Source organism: Myodes glareolus, chromosome 23 (assembly GCF_982192425.1).
Source record: "Myodes glareolus chromosome 23, mMyoGla1.1, whole genome shotgun sequence".
Taxonomy (NCBI): Eukaryota; Metazoa; Chordata; class Mammalia; order Rodentia; family Cricetidae; genus Myodes; species Myodes glareolus.
Window position 1 is genome coordinate 47,329,878 of NC_142048.1, and position 20,222 is coordinate 47,350,099.

Here is a 20,222-nt window from a genome sequence, read left to right on the forward strand (position 1 = left end):
CTAAAATGTGGTAAGCCCGAACTCTGCCGCATCCTTCTTGAAGCTGAGCTTTCTGGATGTGATTTTCCGCCTTCATGGCCCTAACTCCCATCCTGGTCTAGGCTGAGGGTAGATCCGCACACCTTGAACCTGATACTTGAGTTAGTGCGCTCTTCATCACCATCAAGGTCGGTCATGGTGATCGAGCCTTTGCCCATAGCAAAGAGGATCCAAGCTTCATCGCAGAGACTCAGATGCTCTTTTTTTTTCAAATGCCTTCAACTGTACTGGATAAATGCGGAACATCCACCCAACTCAGTATTAGTCCGCCTTTAACAGACCACAAATATCACTATAAAATGGTGATCATATAAAAAACAGTCATATATAAAATCATATATAAAATAGTCATTATGCTAAAATGTCACTCAGAAAGACCATGTCACACATATGTAAAGGCAAGAATTAGTTTACAACTAGTAAACTGGTTTAGGGCTCCTAGTGACTAGAAATGAAGAAAGGATGGCGGGGGAAATTCTATCAGACTCAGTGTTTAGCTGGTGGTTTGTTGCAGCGATAGAAGCCCTGAGATAGTCACCGTTAACAGAACACACTTAAGTTGCATTATAAGATAACCTTCTCTTCCCTCTACCAATCATAAGCAAGCACAGTAAGAAAAGAAGACAGGAGAGGAACGCTTTATGCTTTATGATTGCCTTGCCAAGATCACGTTCTATTTACTCATTTGTCACCTTGATAATAGGTAGCATTTCTAGCTTGCTCTCTGTCTTCCATCACAATACAAGAAAAAATATGGAGAGAACAAAAATAACCAAGCAAGACAAGTTCTGCTTGTGTGTACTTTTATGCCTCCTGCGAGGGCCTGGGCTAGAAGCTGTCGTCTGTTCTGAGCCAGATAGAGGCCCTGAGAGCCTCGGGCGGGCGATCCCTTGGTGGGCGTCTCCCACGCTGCCCACGTGCCCCTCGGCTGCCAACGGTCTTGGGCTCCGCTGTGCTTTCTGCACTCCGGTCCAGCCATGCCTCTGTTCTTCATACTCGCCGAGTTTGCCATGCTGTTAGCCGGCCTCGGTAAGGCCCTGCGAGCCTCGCACTCCTTCCGTTTTGCTTTCCCGTAACAGAGAGGACTTCTGTGCTCCTGGATCCTAGTGATGTCCTTCCTCCATCTTGCCCCACCTCATCCCCAGTCCAGCCCAGGCCAGGTGAACCCAGGATAATCATAGTGGCTTCTGCTCTGTCTTTATGTCTGGACCAACAAGAGGAAATCTGACTAGTGTTCCAAGGTCCCCAAATTCTGGGAAGGGAGGCCACAGGTGCCTGTGCACCATCATCCCCTGTCTAATTGTTCCCCAGACCCCCGAGAGACACCCGCCTCAGCATGATTCTGAGGAGGAGCAGGGAGGCAAGGTTGAACATTGTCTCTATTTTGTCTATATCTACACCATTTTTAATGGGTCGTTAGAACGTCACCGGAAGTTGTGCATTGAGAAAAACAGTGGGTTTAGAGCAAGCAAGTTTATTGACCACATTAGGGCTCAGGGTGCACTGAGCAACGGTGGCTGGAGTATGGATTCGGGAAATAAACCAAAGCAACCGAAATTAAAAGCCCCAAACAACAAAATCCACGTTCTTGCTGCAGATTCGGAAGGAATATGGCTGCAAGTCACCGTGCCAAGGAAGATAGACCCGCCCGAGAGCGGAGTTCAAGGAGAGGTCAGTCCGGGTTTTCTGCTCATGCCTCAAGCCTGAGGGTGGCCTTTTGTTGACCTCTGCTTTGGTCCTAAGCACCCTCACCCTCTCCTCTCCTGTGTCACTTCCCCTTTCCCATCTCCTTTTAAAGTCTCTTTTTATTTTTAAATTGCAAGAAATAGTGAACATTTCCCAGTAATCATTCTGGTCTAAAAAAAAATATAAAACAATTTTATGTGAAATGTGCATGACATTGACCCAACGTGCAAATCAAAAGCTCTGTTAGTAGCTTCTACACAATGAATTGCTTCGCAGTAAAATGTTGTCATAAGCTGAATTAAGTTAGAGAAAGGAATATGTATAATATTATATATAGCATATATTACACACATGTGTGTTATATACAAATAAGTTGGAAGATAGTTTGCCTTTCTAGTTCTGGATACTGAAGGTCCTAACAGCTATTATGTAGAGAGGAAATACTTTTTCTCACTGAGAACAGGGTGGGGGTGGAGGTGTTAATACTTGACTACAGTTTGGCATATTTTTTAAAAATTTGGAATTACCCTTGTTTTGATTTTTGAAGATGTAGTCATTGAGGCTGGAAAGATGGCTTGGGGATTAAGGAACACTAACCACTCTTCCACATGGCAGCTCACCACTGTCTGTGGTTTTACTTCCAGGAGATCTGACACCTTCTTCTGGCCTTCCCAGGCACTGTATGTGTGTCCTGCACAGACTTACACCCAGACAAGACACCCATGCACAGAAAATAAATAAACAAAATAATTCAAAATTGACTTACCGCCCCTCCCCCACGGGTGTCTCTGATTGCGTGCATGCGTGCCACAGTCCCTGTGTGAGGGTTAGAGGACAGTCTGAGAGGGCCACTTCTCTCCTTCTGCCCTGCCAGCCCTAAAGACAGAGCTCAAACAGTCAAGCCTGGAGACAGGCACCTCTATCTGCTGGGCTGCCTCACCAGCCCTTATTCGCAGGTCTCGAAGCTGATTTATGGTAGAGTCTACTTTTGAGAAATGGTTTTTAAAGCTCTGTTGGGCTTTTCTAGATTGTAAAAGTGCACACATTGAATGCACATTTTTATGGGTGTTGGCATCTGCGCACATCTGTGAAACCGTTAAGACCCTGAATTTACTAAATAGACGCAGTACTTCCTAGACTTTCCTGATGTGCTTCGGGGCTTTTCTTTGTGGCAAGAACATGACCAAATGATCTACCATCTTTAACAAACATTTACATGCTTGCTGGGTGTGCATCAGTTCTCTCGAGCTGATTCATATCGCATAATTTAAACTTTATGCCCACGAAGTGACAGTTCTCTTTCCCCCTCTTTCTGGAGCCTGACAACCAACATTCTATTCGCTTTCTCTAAGTCTGATTCTGTAGACACAGCATGTAAGTACAACCTTGTATTGGTCATTCAGTAGCTGGTACATTTTACCTAATGCTGCAGCATCTGGATTCATCTAAGTAAATATGGTAGCATTACCTCCTATGAAGGTCATTGTGTGTGTGTGTGTGTGTGTGTGTGTGTGTGTGTGAATACACTGATAGAGGATTATGTTAAAGAATAAACAAAAACCTCAATCCTGTTTACAATGTGCACACACACACACACAAACACATACACACACACATACACCCTCCACCTGTTCTTTGATCATGCATCAATCAATGCACATTTTCGTCTTCATATCTTGGCAATTCTGAGACATTTGTAATGGATATTGCACGGTAGCATATAAGTTTGTATCGACCTTTCCCTTTTAGATATATAGGTATGTTGAATTGAAGGGCTATGTGATAATTTATGTCTGAATATTCTTGAGCCATCTCTCCTCCATTTTCCATAGTGGATGAACCATTAACATTGCCACTACTGGTGTATGAGAATTCTAATTTCATTACATCTTCACCAACACGTGTTGTCTGCTGTCTTTTTGGTACTAATAACACTTTCAAGACCATAATGACTCATTGTGGCTTTGATCTTTTACCATGAACAATGACGCTAAATATCTTTATTTGTACTGAATCTAATTTCACTCTTTATGTGTATAAACAATTTTCCAGTGCCATTTATTGAAAAGTTTGTCCCTCTTGCAATGATTTTTTTTTCTATTACCTCTGTAAAAAAAAAATCAGATGGTTTTAAATGTGAGTTTACATCTAAATTTTCCATATTATTTTATTGGCCCATAATGGTTTATTCTTTTAAATTTTAACACCATGCTATTTTGATTACTATGGTTTTGTTGCATATTTTTGAAGTCATTTATGTTGCTTTCTTCTTTGTTCTTTTTGTTTAAAATTGCTTCGACTCCAGGACTTTTTAGGTTGCAAGCTCATTTTAGTTTTTTCCTAGTTTTGTGTGGGGTGTCATTGACATTTGGAAAAAGCTTGCAATGAGTCTAAAGATCATTTTTGCAGGACTGGACTACCTTACTTCACACAAAGTTTTATTGTATATGTCAAACTTGAACTTGTAAGCAATTTTAATGTTTTCGCGTAAGTTGAAAAGTACTGTTTTTTTCCTATATTATCAAAATAATAACAGTCAAGACTTTCAAAGCTTTAAGAATCAACAAAGCAGAACAATGCTTTTGTACAGTTAGTATCTCACTAGCGTTGTCAAGCATTTAAAAATTATTATCAATCTTGTAAAATCATGTGTTCAGTTACACTGTTATAGGGGTTGTCAGCGTCACGGGCAGGCAGCACCAAATGTTGTTGATCTCTATCTCTTTCGTTTTGCAACTTTTTTTTTCTTTGTAAGAGTTGCCATGGTCATGGTGTCCCTTCAAAGCAATAAAAACCCTTAGACAGAAGTTGGTATTAGAAATGAAATATTGCTGTGATAGGCCTGACCATTCTTTTGTTTGGAGTAATATAGACTTTGGGGACTTTGGGTTAGGAAAGCAGCAGAAAACTTTAAGCACCACTTAGTGGGTCATACTCATAGGAACATGGAAGATGGTGCTGAATGTAATTTCATGAACTGTGGGGGGGGGGCGCTACCTCAAGAGAATTCAGAAGAGGAGAATTTCAGTATGTTGCTTAGAGATTATTCTTGTGATATTTTGATGCAGGAGTGGTAGCTTTTTGCCCCTGTCCAAACAATTGGCCCAAGACAAAAGTGAAGAATTTTGACGATTCTGTCAAAATAGCCTAATATAGACTGTCATGTGGTTTTTGGTAGCAACTCTAATGAAGATTTATAATGGGGAGGAACTAAAGAAAAGCTTTGAACGAGGGTGATGGTGCACACCTTTAATGCCAGCACTTGGGAGGGAGAGGCAGGTGGATCTCATCCGGGTAAATTTCCAACTTGTGAAAAGGCATTGATGAAAAGCTTAGAGCCAGGTGGGGTGCAGAGACTGGCAGATCTCTGAGTTTGAGCCCAGCCTGGTCTACAGAGCAAGTTCTAAAACATCCAAACTTAAGCAGTGAAGGAAGCAATAACAGAAAGCAGGTGAAGATGTAGTTGACAAAGGGGGCCATGTTCCAGCTCAAGCAAACAGCATAACTTGGCAGCTTCAGCCATGTTCTTCTGGCTTTAGAGTTAAGGATAAAAGAAACAGGTTATGGAAATTGCCTCTGCATCAAAGGAATGTTGCTGGGGCCAGGCTTGAGTCAGGGGTGTCCTTGAGTGGAGGCCCAGAAGAGAGTACATTGCATGAAGTTGTGAAGTTGAAGCCTGGGTTGCCTTGGAGACCCCAAGATGCTGGAGATGCCAGAGTCATGGGATACCTGCTGAGGAAAGCTGTTAGCTGGGGGTGAAGCCAGCCTAAACTGTTGTGAAAATGTTGCTTATATTCTAAGAGACTAGAACTTTCACTGGACCCAAAAGCTGAATTAAGCATATACCCTGAGGTCTTAGTAAGGAATTAGCTTACTGTGTACTCAGCCCGTTTATTTATTTAACCTGCCTGTAAGAGTAGAGAGTAACAATTAACCTTAATTGCCTGGTATTTCTCATGAAATCAGTTTTACAACCTAAATTAATGCATGGCCATGGTTGTAATCTCTTCCATGTCCCCGACTAAGAGCAGTGTGTGTGTGTGTGTGTGTGTGTGTGTGTGTGTGTGTGTGTGTGTACAACCAACGGGTCTAGAGCATTCTTACAACAAATATCCACCATCAATGCTGGAAAAAGCATATGGATGTTACTTACTCATGGTGTTTGCAGTACTGTTTGGTACCTGACTTAGATGGACCAGTCAGGGTGCGTAACTTAATCCCTTGCAAAACCTTACAGATTTCTGTAAAATGACTCTCATTCCTTTCTTGTGGTCAGTTTTCTGTATTGTTTAATGAATGATATTTCCAGCATGAATGCAGATATTCACTGTATAAGGACATTTTTTGTTCTATTTGCTGTTTTTTTAAAAAAATGAGTGTCAAAACACACAGGCATACTAAAGCATTCTTCCATGGACAGGAGTATAATACAGTCCCACAACCCCCCCCCCCCCCCGAAGACTGAGGGAGCACTGCAGAAGAGGGGGCGGAAAGAGTGTAAGAGCCTGAGGCTCAAAGACCAAGGGACTCTTACGTGGCTTATTATTAACTCAGTTGTGAGGTACAGCAAAGGTTCCAGTCTCTTCCAGCATAAGAAATATTTTCATAAGATGTATCACTGCAGTCTTGATTCTTCATTTATTCTAGAACAATGTGTTGGATCTGATGTACTGCTTAGCATGGGTCATAAGGGGCTGCTAGTATCAGCTTTGCCCCAGATCTGGGTTATGAGCTTCCCTTCTATAACTGTGTGTTCTTGAACTTCCTGGGTGTGTCTGGTCATGAGCAACACTGCCCGTGTCTCCTGCAAAGCTCACGGGTTCTGGTAGTTTAACTTAAAGTGAGTTGCTGGGTTGGTGTGATCTCCATCTGTAGGCATGAACCAAGCGGCTCTGCAATCACCTCCCATTCTGCTTGGTTTTGTGTAACATGGAAGAGGGTGATTGTTACTCAGTTCCTGATATTTGGGAGCCCTGCCCCTGGGCTGTGGCATTGCTCTTGGTTTTTTGTCTGCTTAGTCTTTTAGGCTTGTTTTTAACCCCTTTGTAGTTTTACATGTTGAGAGTTGAGATGTGTATACTATAATATGCATGTATTTATAAATTGTTATTTGTTCATTATATTTGATGTATAATATAACTTTCAATCATTGTTTATTTATTTTCATTAGAAATGTATAAAATCAATTAATAAAATATCAGTAATTCTAAAAATTATAGTTTTCAAAATATTTTCCTTTTTAAGCATTTCAAGCAACACACTAAATCACACTCTTCCAAAGTCAACCAACTCTAAAATCTTACTAATTAATGCAATATATTCTAAAGAATATGGTCATTTTTAATGTGCTGAGATAGTTTTATTGAGTGAAAAATAGTGTCTTACGTTGCATATGTCTGCATTACTAAATTATCTTTCAATTTGTTCTATTTTAGGTGGCTTATGTCATTACAATTGATGGTGAATCCCATTCTCTGCATCTCAGGAACTAGTAAGATGTATTTTTTCTTTTGGAAAAAGTAAATACCTATGCTTAGTTTTTACTCTTTTAAGTTTATATACAGTATTTAAATCCAGTAGTATGATGGTCAATCAACTTTTCAATTTAGAATTTGTTAGGTCCTGAATATTATGCCTATGAGGCTCTTGTATTTAATTTTTCAGATTTATATTTTAAATTGAGAAATGAATTTTGTATTCGGAAATCTTCCATTAGACCCAAGCGTGGTAAATTGCATAGATTTCTGAAGACAAATAGTACTCAACTGCCTATTGTTGAGAAATTCAGGTAGAGTCAATTTTATGGTGCACTAATTATATATGTGACTTAAAACAATCTTCCTTAGTATGTTTTGCATATTAAAAATCTCCCGTGTCAGCTTCAGCTCACGGAAGTCTCAGTGCTTCGTAGTAATCTTTCTGTCCTTAAACAACAGTTGACTTGAAATTTTCGTCCGTCTCTGTTCCCACCCACGGTCTCTATGTCATCATTGCATCTTCTCGGCCTTTCTTACAAGAGGAATCGGGTGGCCCCTTTGCAGCCTCAGGGACAACAAAGACGTGCAGCAGCCGCCGCTTGTCTTCCTCTTTGCTTTGTGGCTGCATCGTCCTCCATGATGTCAGCCAACCTCACAGTGACCTTCCCTTCTGCAATGTATCCCATTTAAACAGGATTAGAAATTTTGATAAGATTGTCACTACCTTTCAGGTATTTTTTAATAACATGGTTCTGTTTTAATCTTCATTTAGTCATTTATTCTCTACCAGCTGAGGGCATTTGGCGTAACTGGTCAATGTCCTTTCCATAAAATGGACTCCACTGGACTCCAGACTGTCATCAACCCCTGGCCCTGGTTTGACTCTTACCAGTACTCCTAATCTTGTTATTCTCTCTGCATCAGCCCTTTGCAGATTCTTCTTCACCTTTCCAAGCCGAGGATACAAAATGAATCTCGTGTCTAATGTGTATTCAGTCAGCTAGTGTTTCAGTTCAGTCTTGTGGCTATAAGTGTATTCTCTGACTGTTGGTTGCTGTCAGTTTATATCCACGTGGTTCTTCATTGCAATGGATGCTGTGCTCAGTCACTATTTCTTTTTCATAATCAAATGTTTGCTCCAAGTCGTGTTGCTAACCTTCTAAAAGTGGACCCCAGATGCTCTTCCCAAATCTGCATTACTCATGAGCATCTTAGCAAATGGCAAGTCATCCTTTCCAGTTTTCCAAAAAAGAGAAAGAAAAAAAGAAAAAAGACAAGAAAGAAGAAAAGTATATCCTTAGCATCTCTCTTACATTTGCCTTGCCCAAGGTTCAGAGGGTTTTTCAGGTCTGTGTGGGCTTCTACCGTGATTTCCATCACCATTCCAGACTCCATCGCGATGACTCTGGTGACAGGATTAGTCTTCTGACTAGCTTTGGCTTCTGTGTATTTGCCTTGCAGATTGTTCTCAACATAGCATTGCCTGTGACTCTCTTAGAACGTTGATTGGCTACTATCTACATGTACCCCAATCCTCTGTGACTCCATCTCACTCTGTCACTCCACACTCTAGGCCAGACCCAGTATTCACTGCTACTCTTCGTATGTGCACAGCTATGTCTGGCTCAAGACCCTTTCATTTTGTCCCAGTTCTTGAAGGTCCCTATGGCCTATCCCTTGTGTCTGGGCATGTAATCACGAGTGCTGTCATGTATGACTATATACTCTGTGTAATCACTCCACAATAACCAGGCCTTGCTCTTTGTCATATAACCACATGTGACTCTGACTGTCTTGTTAGGACTATATTCCAAGGCCCAGACGAGGGACTGTCATGTGATAAACATACTAGTGAGTATTTGTTCAATGAAGACATACACAGAAATACCTGACAGTGCTGTCCCAGGGTTGAATTCTCCTGACTCTGCCCATATGTCAGTTTTTTAAAAAATAGTATGAACAATGATACCACACTAAAATTAATATGATTAAATCATGCTACTATATAAATCCATTGCACTAAACATTATTTTATTAATGTGCTTATTCATTTTAAATGATGACTGAAATTCTGTCTGTTGGTTTCCTTCTAGTTCATTCTTATCCCAGGATTTTTTGGTTTATACATATAATGAAAATGGATCTTTGTATACTGACTCTTCACATATTATGGTAAGAATTAGATGTCTTAATATTTGTTATCTTATATGTTGTTGCTGAAAAGAATGTACAGTATATTGGACCACAACTCCCTTTTAGACTTTGCTTTCGGTTGCTAAGACTGAACCCGGGCCTTTGCACATCCTAAGAAAACTCTATCATGGTGCTACTTTCTAAGACCCATGTTGACACCAATTCAAATGTTTAACTCCTTGGGACTATGACCTATTATATGGATGACTTCTATACATAGAAATGTCCTGGGAAAGAGATAGAAAAATGGAGAAAACCCACAAGTAAAGAAAGGGCCCCAAATCTTACTTCCTGAGAGTTTGCACTAAAAATTCTACACAATTCATGATTTAATATTATCAAATCTTTTGCTACCATGAGCCTTCTAAAATATTTGACAACACAGTTTTTTTTATTATAAAAAGAATTTGCGTCTTCACCCGTGTGATCTGTTTTGCAGACGCATTGCTATTACCGAGGGTATGTTGATGAACTTCCAAATTCCACTGTGACTCTCAACATCTGCTCTGGCCTCAGGTAATAGCATCCTAGAGAACGATTATGTAAAAGCGCAGAAGGATCCACTTTAAAGCGAAGCCGTGCCGAGCAGATACAAATCAAGAGGAGCCACCAGCGGGACTCTGAAAGTTTCTTTTCCGATGACCTTTTATCTGTGCTACCACGTGGACCTAAGCTGTCACTCACATTAACCCAGCCGAGGCCACCTGAGCAGAGGTGTTTCCTATTGGGCAGGAAGGGATGGTTTGAGAAATGAGGACTTGAGAGTGCTTTAACAGCAATAGAACCCCTAACTAAGACACCATCTAAAGTTTTCTCAGGCATTTTGTCTGAGGAGTGGAAAGCTGATTAATGAAGTGCATGCCCAGGAATGCAATAGTTGGTTCTTCTGCGGCTTCTTTTTTGAGGAACTCTTAGTGTACTCCATAATGACTATACTGACTGACACCTTTATCAGCAATATATAAAGTTCTTTTTCTCTCCTCATTGCCAGCATTGGCTTTGGGGGGGGGGGGGGTAATAGCCATTCTAACTGGGACCAGAAGGAATCTCAGTGCATTTCTCTCTTCCTTTCTCCCAGTGTTTGAGCATCTCACCACGGCCTTGGGCCTGGCCTGCAAGTGCTCCACCCCTGCGCTCACCCACCAGACTCCTGTGTAGCTTTGATTTGTGTTTATCTGACAGCGAGTGAACTTGAACACTTTTTCATGTATTACTGGTCCCTTGAACATATTTCGAGAAGTGACTTTTATGACTTTTTCTCCATTTATTGACTCAGTTGCTGCTTTTTTTTTCTTAATTTTTGAGGTTTTTGGCAATTGTCTGATGTGGGACAAATGAATGACTGATAGTCTGTAGGACATTCTTGCTCTGTTGATCCTTTGCCGCGCAGACACTTTCACGTTAATTCTATCTCACTTGCCAATGCTCCTCTTTTCTAAGCAAAGTCCTCGTCAAGGCTCATTCTTGAAGTCTTTCCTTTATTTTTTCTTCTAGTGTTTTTAAAGTTTCAGGTCTTGTTCTAAGTTCTCTGGTCAACTTTTTGATGAATTCTATATAAGTTAAAAGATCTACATTTGCTGCAGGAGCTCCTTCTGCTCCTTCAGCCAATCGCCGCTGAGTTACCAGCCCATTAGGGCGTGGTCTCTCTCTCTCTTTAAAAAAAAGCAGCGGTTGTCCTCCTCTCCCTCTCCAGCTTCTGGCTCCACTTCCGGCTTCTAGACTCCTTTCCTGTTCGCACGGAGGGGCTTGTCTGGGACGGTAATCTGTAAGTTTTTTCCCCCTTTGAATAAATAACCATTCTATTAATCATAATTCCAAACTGGTGTGGGATTGTCTGTGACTTACGCCTTCATACGTTACTCTTCTACTTGTGAATATCTAGTTTTTCCAACAATGTTCATAAGGAGGTCAGACCTCCAACCTAAGATGTTGGCCTGTTTGTCAGAAACCAGTTTGCAAAAGATGTATGGGCTTACTTCCGGGTTCTTGGTCCTACCCTATTGATCTGTACTTCTGTCGATAACTTGCCATTCTGTTTCTATAGATAGCTTTGTAGTATAACTTGAACTTCAGTGTTTGGATACATTCAGATTTCTGAATTTGCTCACAATTACTTGGATGATCAAAGTCTTTTGTCCTCCCACAAGAATCTCAGGATGCCCCATCACCACCAAGATTTAGGTTTTGTTTTGTTTTGTTTTTAAATAGAGAGTGCACAGAATCTGTAAATTTCCTTTGGCAATGTGTTAGAATCTCTCCTGTCTGTGACTGTCTCTTAAACTTGGGTTTCACTCAGTCACTGTGGCGAGGTCTCCTCAGGGGCCCAAAACTGTACCTTTCCTGACCCAAAGAGTAGTGTATCCTCAACAGTAATGCCTTTTCTAGATACTTCCTGGTTACTGCCCCCAGTGATGCTGAGAGACGGAATGAATTTGTTATCTGAACAAGTCATCCCTGGCTGGCCGTATTTCATGTTGGGTTTGAAGCTCTTAAAGATGAGGGATTTCTCCTGCACTGGGCCTGATAGTTTGTTGCACGTGTGTGCTCGCCGTGTCTTAGCTTGGGCTCTGCCCACTGCCAAGGAGTCGAACTTGAAGTTGCCTGTGATTTTGTACTTTGCTCTAAGTTGTCTTTCTGATTCCATTTTCTCTCTGTTCCCACAATACCCCTCTCCTCTCACCAGAACAGAACTTCTCTCGTGCTGCCCTGATGCTCTTATTCCCAGGAACATATGAAGTGGACTTTAATTTTGTCCCACTGTTCCTGCACCTCAATAGACCTTGGTTTCTAACACTGTCCTTTAAAAGGAGTGCAGTGCTACCTAGGGTGATGCAGGCATCCGATCAATCTCAGCACTTGGTAGCAGAGGCAAGAGGATCCAAGGTTTGAGGCTACCCTGAGCTATCCTTCAAAGTTAAGACCAAGAGTGGCAGTTTTAAATAGCGCTGCCTGCAAATGCAAACAGGAAAAATGCACGAAGCCATTTGTTTCACGGTGGTTTCTTCTTTCTCACATTTCGGATGGTAGCTTGGAAAGTATTGTACATGGTTTTGATAATGACTGTCTTTCTGAATTCAGGGGATTCCTACAGTTTGAAAATATCACCTATAGAATTGAACCACTGGAGTCTTCAGCAAGATTTGAGCACATAGTTTATCAAGTGAAAAATGGCAATTCAACGTTAGCAAAAAATTACAGTCGTATTTGGCAAATAGACCAGCCCGATAAAGGTCATTTCAATGCACAGGTAACCATAGGAGTTGTGGTGGTAAGGAGCACTGTGGAATCCCTCCCGTTGTCCATCAGTCGCGAAGAGTGACTAGACTGACGAGTATAAATAGTACATTCCGTAGCTTTGTTCTCTGCCTTGACACGAAACATTCAGATTGCACTTAGCCTGGAAGATCACCTGGGATCCTACCTCACATTTACTGCTTTATGATGTAGTTGTAACATCTTCACGTCGGTATTTTTCAAAAGAAACATTTGTTATTAAAATCTTCTGAACAATGAAAGAATACCACTAATTTCAGTAGCCTGCTCAAAGTGCTTCCAGTGTTTCTTATGTAGCTTTCTGTGCTAATCGGACATATTTTCTAATAGGCAGTCATTTCTGTGTTACCAGAGGTGAAAAGAAATATTAGCAAGCTTTCGAACCAATTAAACTATGACTTAAATAGGGTTCACTAATAAGCTTACCTTGGAAATACTAAGTTCCATAGAAATAAAACATTTAGTTAAGGGGTTCTGCCTCATCCATCACTCAAGTGTGGCTGTAAGATGGGTACGCACTGAACAGTTTCTCTAGGCCAATATAGAAAGATAAATAGAGAGACACTTCTGACTTAATTAGAATTTTAAGTTTGTTGGAGTGTTGCGCCTTTTGAAACCTGTTTATTAGAGTCGCTTGCCAATGCAAAGCCCTTTCCTCCCATCAGAAGAAACACTTTTATCACATTGCCTTGGGAGGATAGTTTTGGCTGTCAGCTGCCCAGAGGATGGGTGTCTGATTTGTTTTATGACAACTGCATCTGTACTTCTCTGTCCCTGTGAACTCGTTTAGTTGCTCAGAAAGCATAACCTGGGGCTGGACCCTACAACCTAGCTGCAGATGGAAGTACCTGTAAGATTGCAACATTGTAATCTGACTGATATAAACTGTGCTTAAAGACTTCTGGTTGTGGCAGGACCCCCTAAAGCAGGTGCTGAGCCCAGGCCAGCGTTCTCTTTCTCTTGGTGCCTGGGTGGAGGTCTCCCTGGATAGGGTTAATTCTCACAATGTTGCTCCTGATGTTTAGCGTTAATTGCCAAGTTAACAGTCTCCAGTCACCTGGGGAAGGAGTGTTGGTAAGAGATTGAGGCCAGTCTGGTCTATAGAGCGAGTGTTCCAGGACAGGTTCCAAAGCTACACAGAGAAAACCTGTCTTGAAAAGACGAGAGAGAGAGAGAGAGAGAGAGAGAGAGAGAGAGAGAGAGAGAGTTTAGCATTTAGGTATGTCTATGGGGGATTATCTTTATTAGTGGGAAGATCCACCTACTTTGGGGTAGCTCCACTTTTTGGTATTATATGACACTGTTTCTGGGGAGATCTGAACACTCCAGATAGGACTACAATGACAGATCCAAGTATGGATACTGACAAGGTCCAATTGAGTGAACCGGTGTTGTATTGGGGTTCCCTACAGGACTGTGGGTGAGAGGCTATTTACAGAAACAGAAGTGATTACTCAAAGTCAGCCTCACCACCTTAAAATATCACCACAGCATGAGGAGTGGCTAGCAATAACTAAAAAATGACAAGGGCTGGAAACCTGAGTACACTGCCCCTGCAAGGAACTCGGCAGAATAGAGGGTGTCTCTTCTAGGCGGCTCAGGCTGTCTGCGCCTCCTCCAAGCAATGCACATTTGCCGCCATGCTGCATTGATGAAGAAGGACTAGCTTTCGGGGCCCTTTGCCCAAGAGAGGGCCTGATTTATTCAGAAGAGGTTCAGCTGATCTCATTCTATGCAGTAGTGAAAAGGAGGGAGGAACTTCTGTCTTAATTAATCTACAAGAGTCTCATAAAGGAGATGATTGCTTCTCTGGCCTTGTTGACCCAGAACACACAAAGGCACAATCAGCTCTTACCACCTGTGTGTGGCTTCCAGCCCATGGAGACTGGGGAGGGGCATTGCTTCAAAGGCTTCACTGCTTCCACCAAATGGTCTTCCTCTCCCACACATAGGCACTGCTGAGTCAGAACCACAAAAGAGTCACAAAGGAAAAGCAGGGAACAAGGTACATTGAGCCATCCAAAGCATAGATCCGTTAATTCCAAACAGATTCAGCGTATACTACACAGGCAGAAGGAATACGTAGTTGTAAATGACTTTGAAGTATTTGGGTAACAGTCGAAATTTAAAGGCAAAGATTAGACAACATTCCTCAGACAGAAATACCATTTACACACAGGCTGGATGGACTGAGAGTCTCTCTCAGCTGGCCTTATGGCATATACATCTTGGGAAGTGAGAGATTTAATGAATCTGGTCAGTTTCAGGGACTTCCTAAACATTTTGAGTTTTCTATTTCCTGAAAGTAACAAACTTTCCCATGGAATGAATTGTTTCACCTCCATTTGTTTCAATCACATTTTGTCCATTGTGTAGTAAAAGAGGATAATAGAATTCAACATCCATTTGATGTAGACACTCAGAAACCTTGTAATAGAGTGGGGTTTGCCCCTGACAAATACTATTCATGAAAACCTAATCAAATATGATGCGCAGTGACACAATACCAACTGCTCTCTTATTAAAGTTTGATAAACTCAGGGCCGTCCCCCTTTATCACTCTCCCCATCGTGATAAAGGATTCCTTGGCAGATTATGTGATACTCCTGAATCCAATGATGTAAATACACGTGTAGTGAGTATTATATGAAATATAAAAATCTATCACACTTCTATAAATAGCAGGGAAAGTATAGAAATGCTGTACACACAAACTGCAAAGTGCTGATTTAATAAAGAATAAGTAAGTGGAGAAGAATACTATTTATTTATGGGACTGTAAGATTTATCATACGAAGGACTATGTTTTCTCTGAAAGTGATATGAATTTCTCATAACTGTTAAAAAATAGCAAGAAGATAAGTAGATACATGGGTACTAGATATCATTATAAGATAATATGTGTTTACACAATAACATGAGCCGTAGACAAAATCATAAGCAACCATGACTGCACTGTTATTGACAATAAAGACACTTGAAAATGTTTTAGAACCCACAACATAAATCAAAGGCACAACCCCTAGAAGAAAGGAAAGACCAACTGGCCTCTGTTATAAGGAGGCTGCTTGTTCATTTCCCAGCTGTTTAGACTCCCGAAATAATCACACAGAAAACTGTATTATTTAAGTCACTGCTTGGCTCATCACTTAAGCATATTGCTAGCTAGCTCTTACATCGTAATTTAACCAATTTCCATTATTTTATACTTTATATAGGTTTGTGGCCTACTGGCAAGGTTCCAACTGGCAGCTCACATCTTTCCCCTCCCATAGCTACATGGCATCTCTGTGACTCTGCTTTCTTTCTCCCAGCATTCAGTTTAGTTCCCCCTACCAGCTCTTCTCTACCCTATCACAAACCAAGGCAATTTCTTTATTCATTAACCAATAAAAGCAACACATATACAGAAGGACTTCCCACACCAGGCCTCTCTTAAAGTCACAGTGTTTTAATCGCAGAAGGTCATGTGACAGTAACAAATATGCAAAAAACACACAGGGAGAATGTGATAAAGACTCTCCAGTGGGCTTCTGATTTTTTTCATGTATTTACATCATTCTCCCTCTCCCTGTTCTCTCTCCAATTCGTCCTGTGTCCCCTCCTTTCCTTGAATTCATGGCTTCTTTTTTTAAATTGTAATTGTTACACACACACACACACACACACACACACACACACACACACACGAGGGGGGAGGGAGAGAGAGAGGCAGAGAGACAGAGAGAGAAAGAGAGACAGAGAAAAACATTCATAAACACAGCCCATTGAGATTATTCAGTGTTGCACATATGTGGTTAGAGCAGACCTCTTGTGGTTGGCTAACCTATCAGGAGCTCACAGCAACCACCAGTGCTTAAAGTTCTCCTTCTAAAGGTGAAGCCCTCAGTGAACCTCTCGTGTCAAGGATGTTTTGAAGTGAAAGTTATGTTTTGTAATAGTTTTTTTTTTATATTAGGTCTTCACGATGGTTTTATATATGTCTCCCCTAACTTCTTTGCATGCTAACTTTTGCTTTTAGAAAGTTCAGTATGAATTAACAGTTAATATTTTTGGTTATTTTCCAGGATAAAAATGATTCACAACTATTACCTCAAAGTCTAAAACTGCACATGATAGTGGGAAAATCTTTGGTAAGTCAATGTCCCTTCTTTCCTCCTTCCTGTCCCCTTCTATCACATTTCCTTCTCTTCTCTCCTTTTCTCTCTCTCTCCTATTTCCCCTTCTTTCCTGTTCACTTCCTCACTCCTACTACCTTCCTCCATTTCTTCTCCTCCTTTCTTTTAATGAAAAATTTAGAGCCAGGTGGTGGTGGTGCGCGCTTTTAATCCCAGCACTTGGGAGGCAGAGATAGTCAGATCTCTGTGAGTTCGAGGCTAGCCTGGTCTACAGAGCAAGTTCCAGGACAGGCTCCAAAGCCACAGAGAAACCCTATCTCAAAAAACTAAAAAAAAAAAACACAAAAAAAAACAAAAAAAAAAACAAAAAAAAATTAGAGACAGAAATGATTTGTTTTCTTTGAGCTCACAGGTCTTTTAGTTTGTTATTTATTCCATATCGTCTGCTTTATAAAATTTAATTTTGAAAAGAGCTAAACAGTAAGGGAATTGCACTGTGATATAGTGTATGTTCATATAAACTGTGAAATGGTGATATACTGGAAGGTGCAGTAGCTGTGCAATGCACACAGGGAAGATTTTTAAGACAAGTAGCGAAGAATGTAGCAGATGCACACAGTTGTGGGAGCCCAAGTCAGGAGTCTCTGAAATATGCTGCTCTGTTTGTTGAGTGATAGGCGGGTGGATGTAACTGGACTGGATACAATCATCCCGGGAGTGTGGGTCTGTGGGAGGACCAATCAGGGTGGCTGAATCTCAGCCTAAGGCTGGAGCTTGTGTTTCACCCATATGTAGCTGGGAGATGCTGAGGAATGTGTGCAACATGAGAAGTGGAATCAGTTAAGACTGATGATTCAGTGACGTGGAGCGAATTTAAAGTGGGTGGAGAGATGGGCACGTGAGGCAGAGGAGGGCGTGCTGGAAGAGACAACTAAACCCCATACAGAAGCTGCTGTTTTATTTTATAATTGCATATTCACAGAAAGGGGCTTAACTGAAATCACCTGTTGGAGACCAGTTTTGACCAAGATACCACTTAGCAGGGTAGGGGCTTGGGGATTAGAAAAATAAGTTTCTTTTCTGCTTAAGAGTCTTAGAAGTGTACATTAAGTCTGTTCTAAATGCTAGTGCGTTCTTGGGTCTTCGTTTTTAATAAAAATTACTTTAAAAAATTATTATTATATAGTTGTATTTGTATAATTGTAGGGTTTATCATATATAATTATGTTTTATATAATATAGATTATATATGATTGTATTATAATTAGGATTACATTTTACATATCATTGACAAAATAAAACTTTAATAAAAAATAAAAAATATTAATATACTTGATAAACCTATGCTTGCCCTAAATTTCCAAAATAATTTGGCTGTTGAAAATTTACTGTCGTATTATTTTAATAAATTCTAAAAACCTTAAATTTGTGTTTCAGTATGATTATATGGGATCTGACATTATGGCTGTAACAAAGAAAATTTTCCAGATTATTGAGCTTGTCAACACAGTAAGTTTTTAATTTTTCAGATTTCTAATTTCATGAAAAAAACATTAAATATAATTTGCATTTTATAAGTATGGAAAATTAATGACTTGAATATATTTTATTAGATCAATGTTCCCAATACTCTAGCGAACGTCCTTCTGTATTTTTTATATAATAGCTAATGCATTTTAAGCATGCACTGTAAATCCTATTCATAGATGGTTACTCAGCTGAAACTGACGGCTGTGTTAGCCTCCTTGGAACTGTGGTCAGATAAAAATCAAATTTCTACTGATGGCGATGCTAATGATATTTTACAAAGACTTTTGGACTGGAAACGAGACTATCTTACCCTACAGTCCCGTGAGATAACACACTTACTCACGTAAGTAGACAGTGCTCTGCATGATAAACAGATTAATAATTCCACGAAGGTTGAGTTTTGCATTCATTCTACTCTTCAGTTTTCTGTAGGACGTATGAAGGCAATAGTTTAAAAATAAAAAACAATGATGACCAGTTTCATATTTGCATATTTTTACATTTAAAGTAGAATTAATGTGAACAAATCCTGAATTGCATTAGCTTATATGATATCAGCTTTATTACAGAATACATCAATCTAATCTAATTAATAATTTAAAAATAGTTTATTTAATTTTACCTATATAGATCGATGTATTTCATATCACTTTTCACAGGGATAGATTTGTGTAGCTTGCTTTGTGAAAATTTATTATTAAATAAGTGCTTATGTTTAAGACAAGTAAAATGACTTCTACAAGTTAAACATTATTTTCCTTACTTTTCAACTTTTAGTGGCTTAAGGAGTTATGGCACAATAAGGGAAACTTGGTAGCATTTCAGATAATAGAATAATATCAAATCTTGGAGCTAAGTGAAGAAAAAAGGTTGATGTCAAATAATTATAATAATTTGAACATTTTGCAAACTTTATTAGATATCCAGATTGGACCTTTATATATTTCTCAAGTTTTTTTTTAACTTCATGAGGAGGTAAACAAATGCTTATATATTACACTATGTAATTACATGAATACAAAGTCAAACCATCATGGTTTAGTTACAGGAAACATCCAAACAATATTGGAGCAACATCACCGGGTGAAATATGCAATAAAAGCTATGTTGCGGGTATCGTCATGGTACGTAGTTTTCATCTTCTTTATGTTACTACTTTTCAACAACCTTATTATTATGTAAGTGTTTGTGCAGTGGTTAAATGGTTTCCAACAGCTTGTTTTAGCCTATATATGTCTATTCATTGTTACTCTTTTGGAACAAAGTTGTTAGACTCTAAGAACATCCCATTGTATCACACATTTCAAGCATAATTAGCATGATACAAAGACTAGTATATTCTGTCACTAACTAGTTGTGACATTTGCAAAAGTTGCCTAGGATTTTTAAGTAGCACAAACATTAGTTCAAAAGTAGAGACACCTCTGTGTGTCCAAGGTCAGGCAGTAGCAAAAGCCATCAACTTGAGTTTGCCATTTCATAACCCTTAATGCTATCTACACAAATTTCATTTCATTCTCTTATGAGCCAAATAATGGACTAATATTGAATTGCTTTGATTTCATAAGTGGCTCTTCCTGGACTTAATAACTGTATCACATTTGTTTGTCCAAATTCTTTAATAAAATATGTCTGCCTTCCTCTGTGTTTAAGAAAGTCCTCTAGAGACATTTGGGGAGTGTGTCTTCTTCTCTTGCACTGCACATAGGACATGGTGCACAGCTGTGGCGTGACAGTTCTTGCTTTATCTCCTTTGGAACATGTGCATTTCTGTTTCATATTCCATCGACTTACGTCTACAAATGACCGAGGAAAAAAAGAAGCCAGGCATCATGGGAGCTGGATGAGGGAGAAGGGATTTGATTCTTTTAAATTTTTGGTTAATTGTAGTGTTTAAAATGTGTAT

At 39.9% G+C, this 20,222-nt stretch overlaps 1 protein-coding gene across 2 annotated transcripts in view; it reads left to right on the plus strand.

Moving 5' to 3' along the window:
• Window positions 1–961: 961 nt before the first annotated feature.
• Adam18 (ADAM metallopeptidase domain 18) overlaps window positions 962–20,222 on the plus strand; it is a 59,425-nt gene continuing 40,164 nt past the window's right edge. For both annotated transcript variants that reach the window (XR_007236262.3, XM_048456387.3), the window contains exons 1-10: window positions 962–1,068; window positions 1,637–1,710; window positions 7,161–7,216; window positions 9,296–9,374; window positions 9,835–9,911; window positions 12,474–12,642; window positions 16,736–16,801; window positions 18,224–18,295; window positions 18,493–18,659; window positions 19,359–19,440. Coding sequence is in view for 1 of the 2 variants with exons in the window: in XM_048456387.3 (XP_048312344.3) it covers window positions 1,017–1,068; window positions 1,637–1,710; window positions 7,161–7,216; window positions 9,296–9,374; window positions 9,835–9,911; window positions 12,474–12,642; window positions 16,736–16,801; window positions 18,224–18,295; window positions 18,493–18,659; window positions 19,359–19,440 (894 nt within the window). In the remaining variant the exon portion in view is untranslated. The remainder of the gene's footprint in view (window positions 1,069–1,636; window positions 1,711–7,160; window positions 7,217–9,295; window positions 9,375–9,834; window positions 9,912–12,473; window positions 12,643–16,735; window positions 16,802–18,223; window positions 18,296–18,492; window positions 18,660–19,358; window positions 19,441–20,222) is intronic.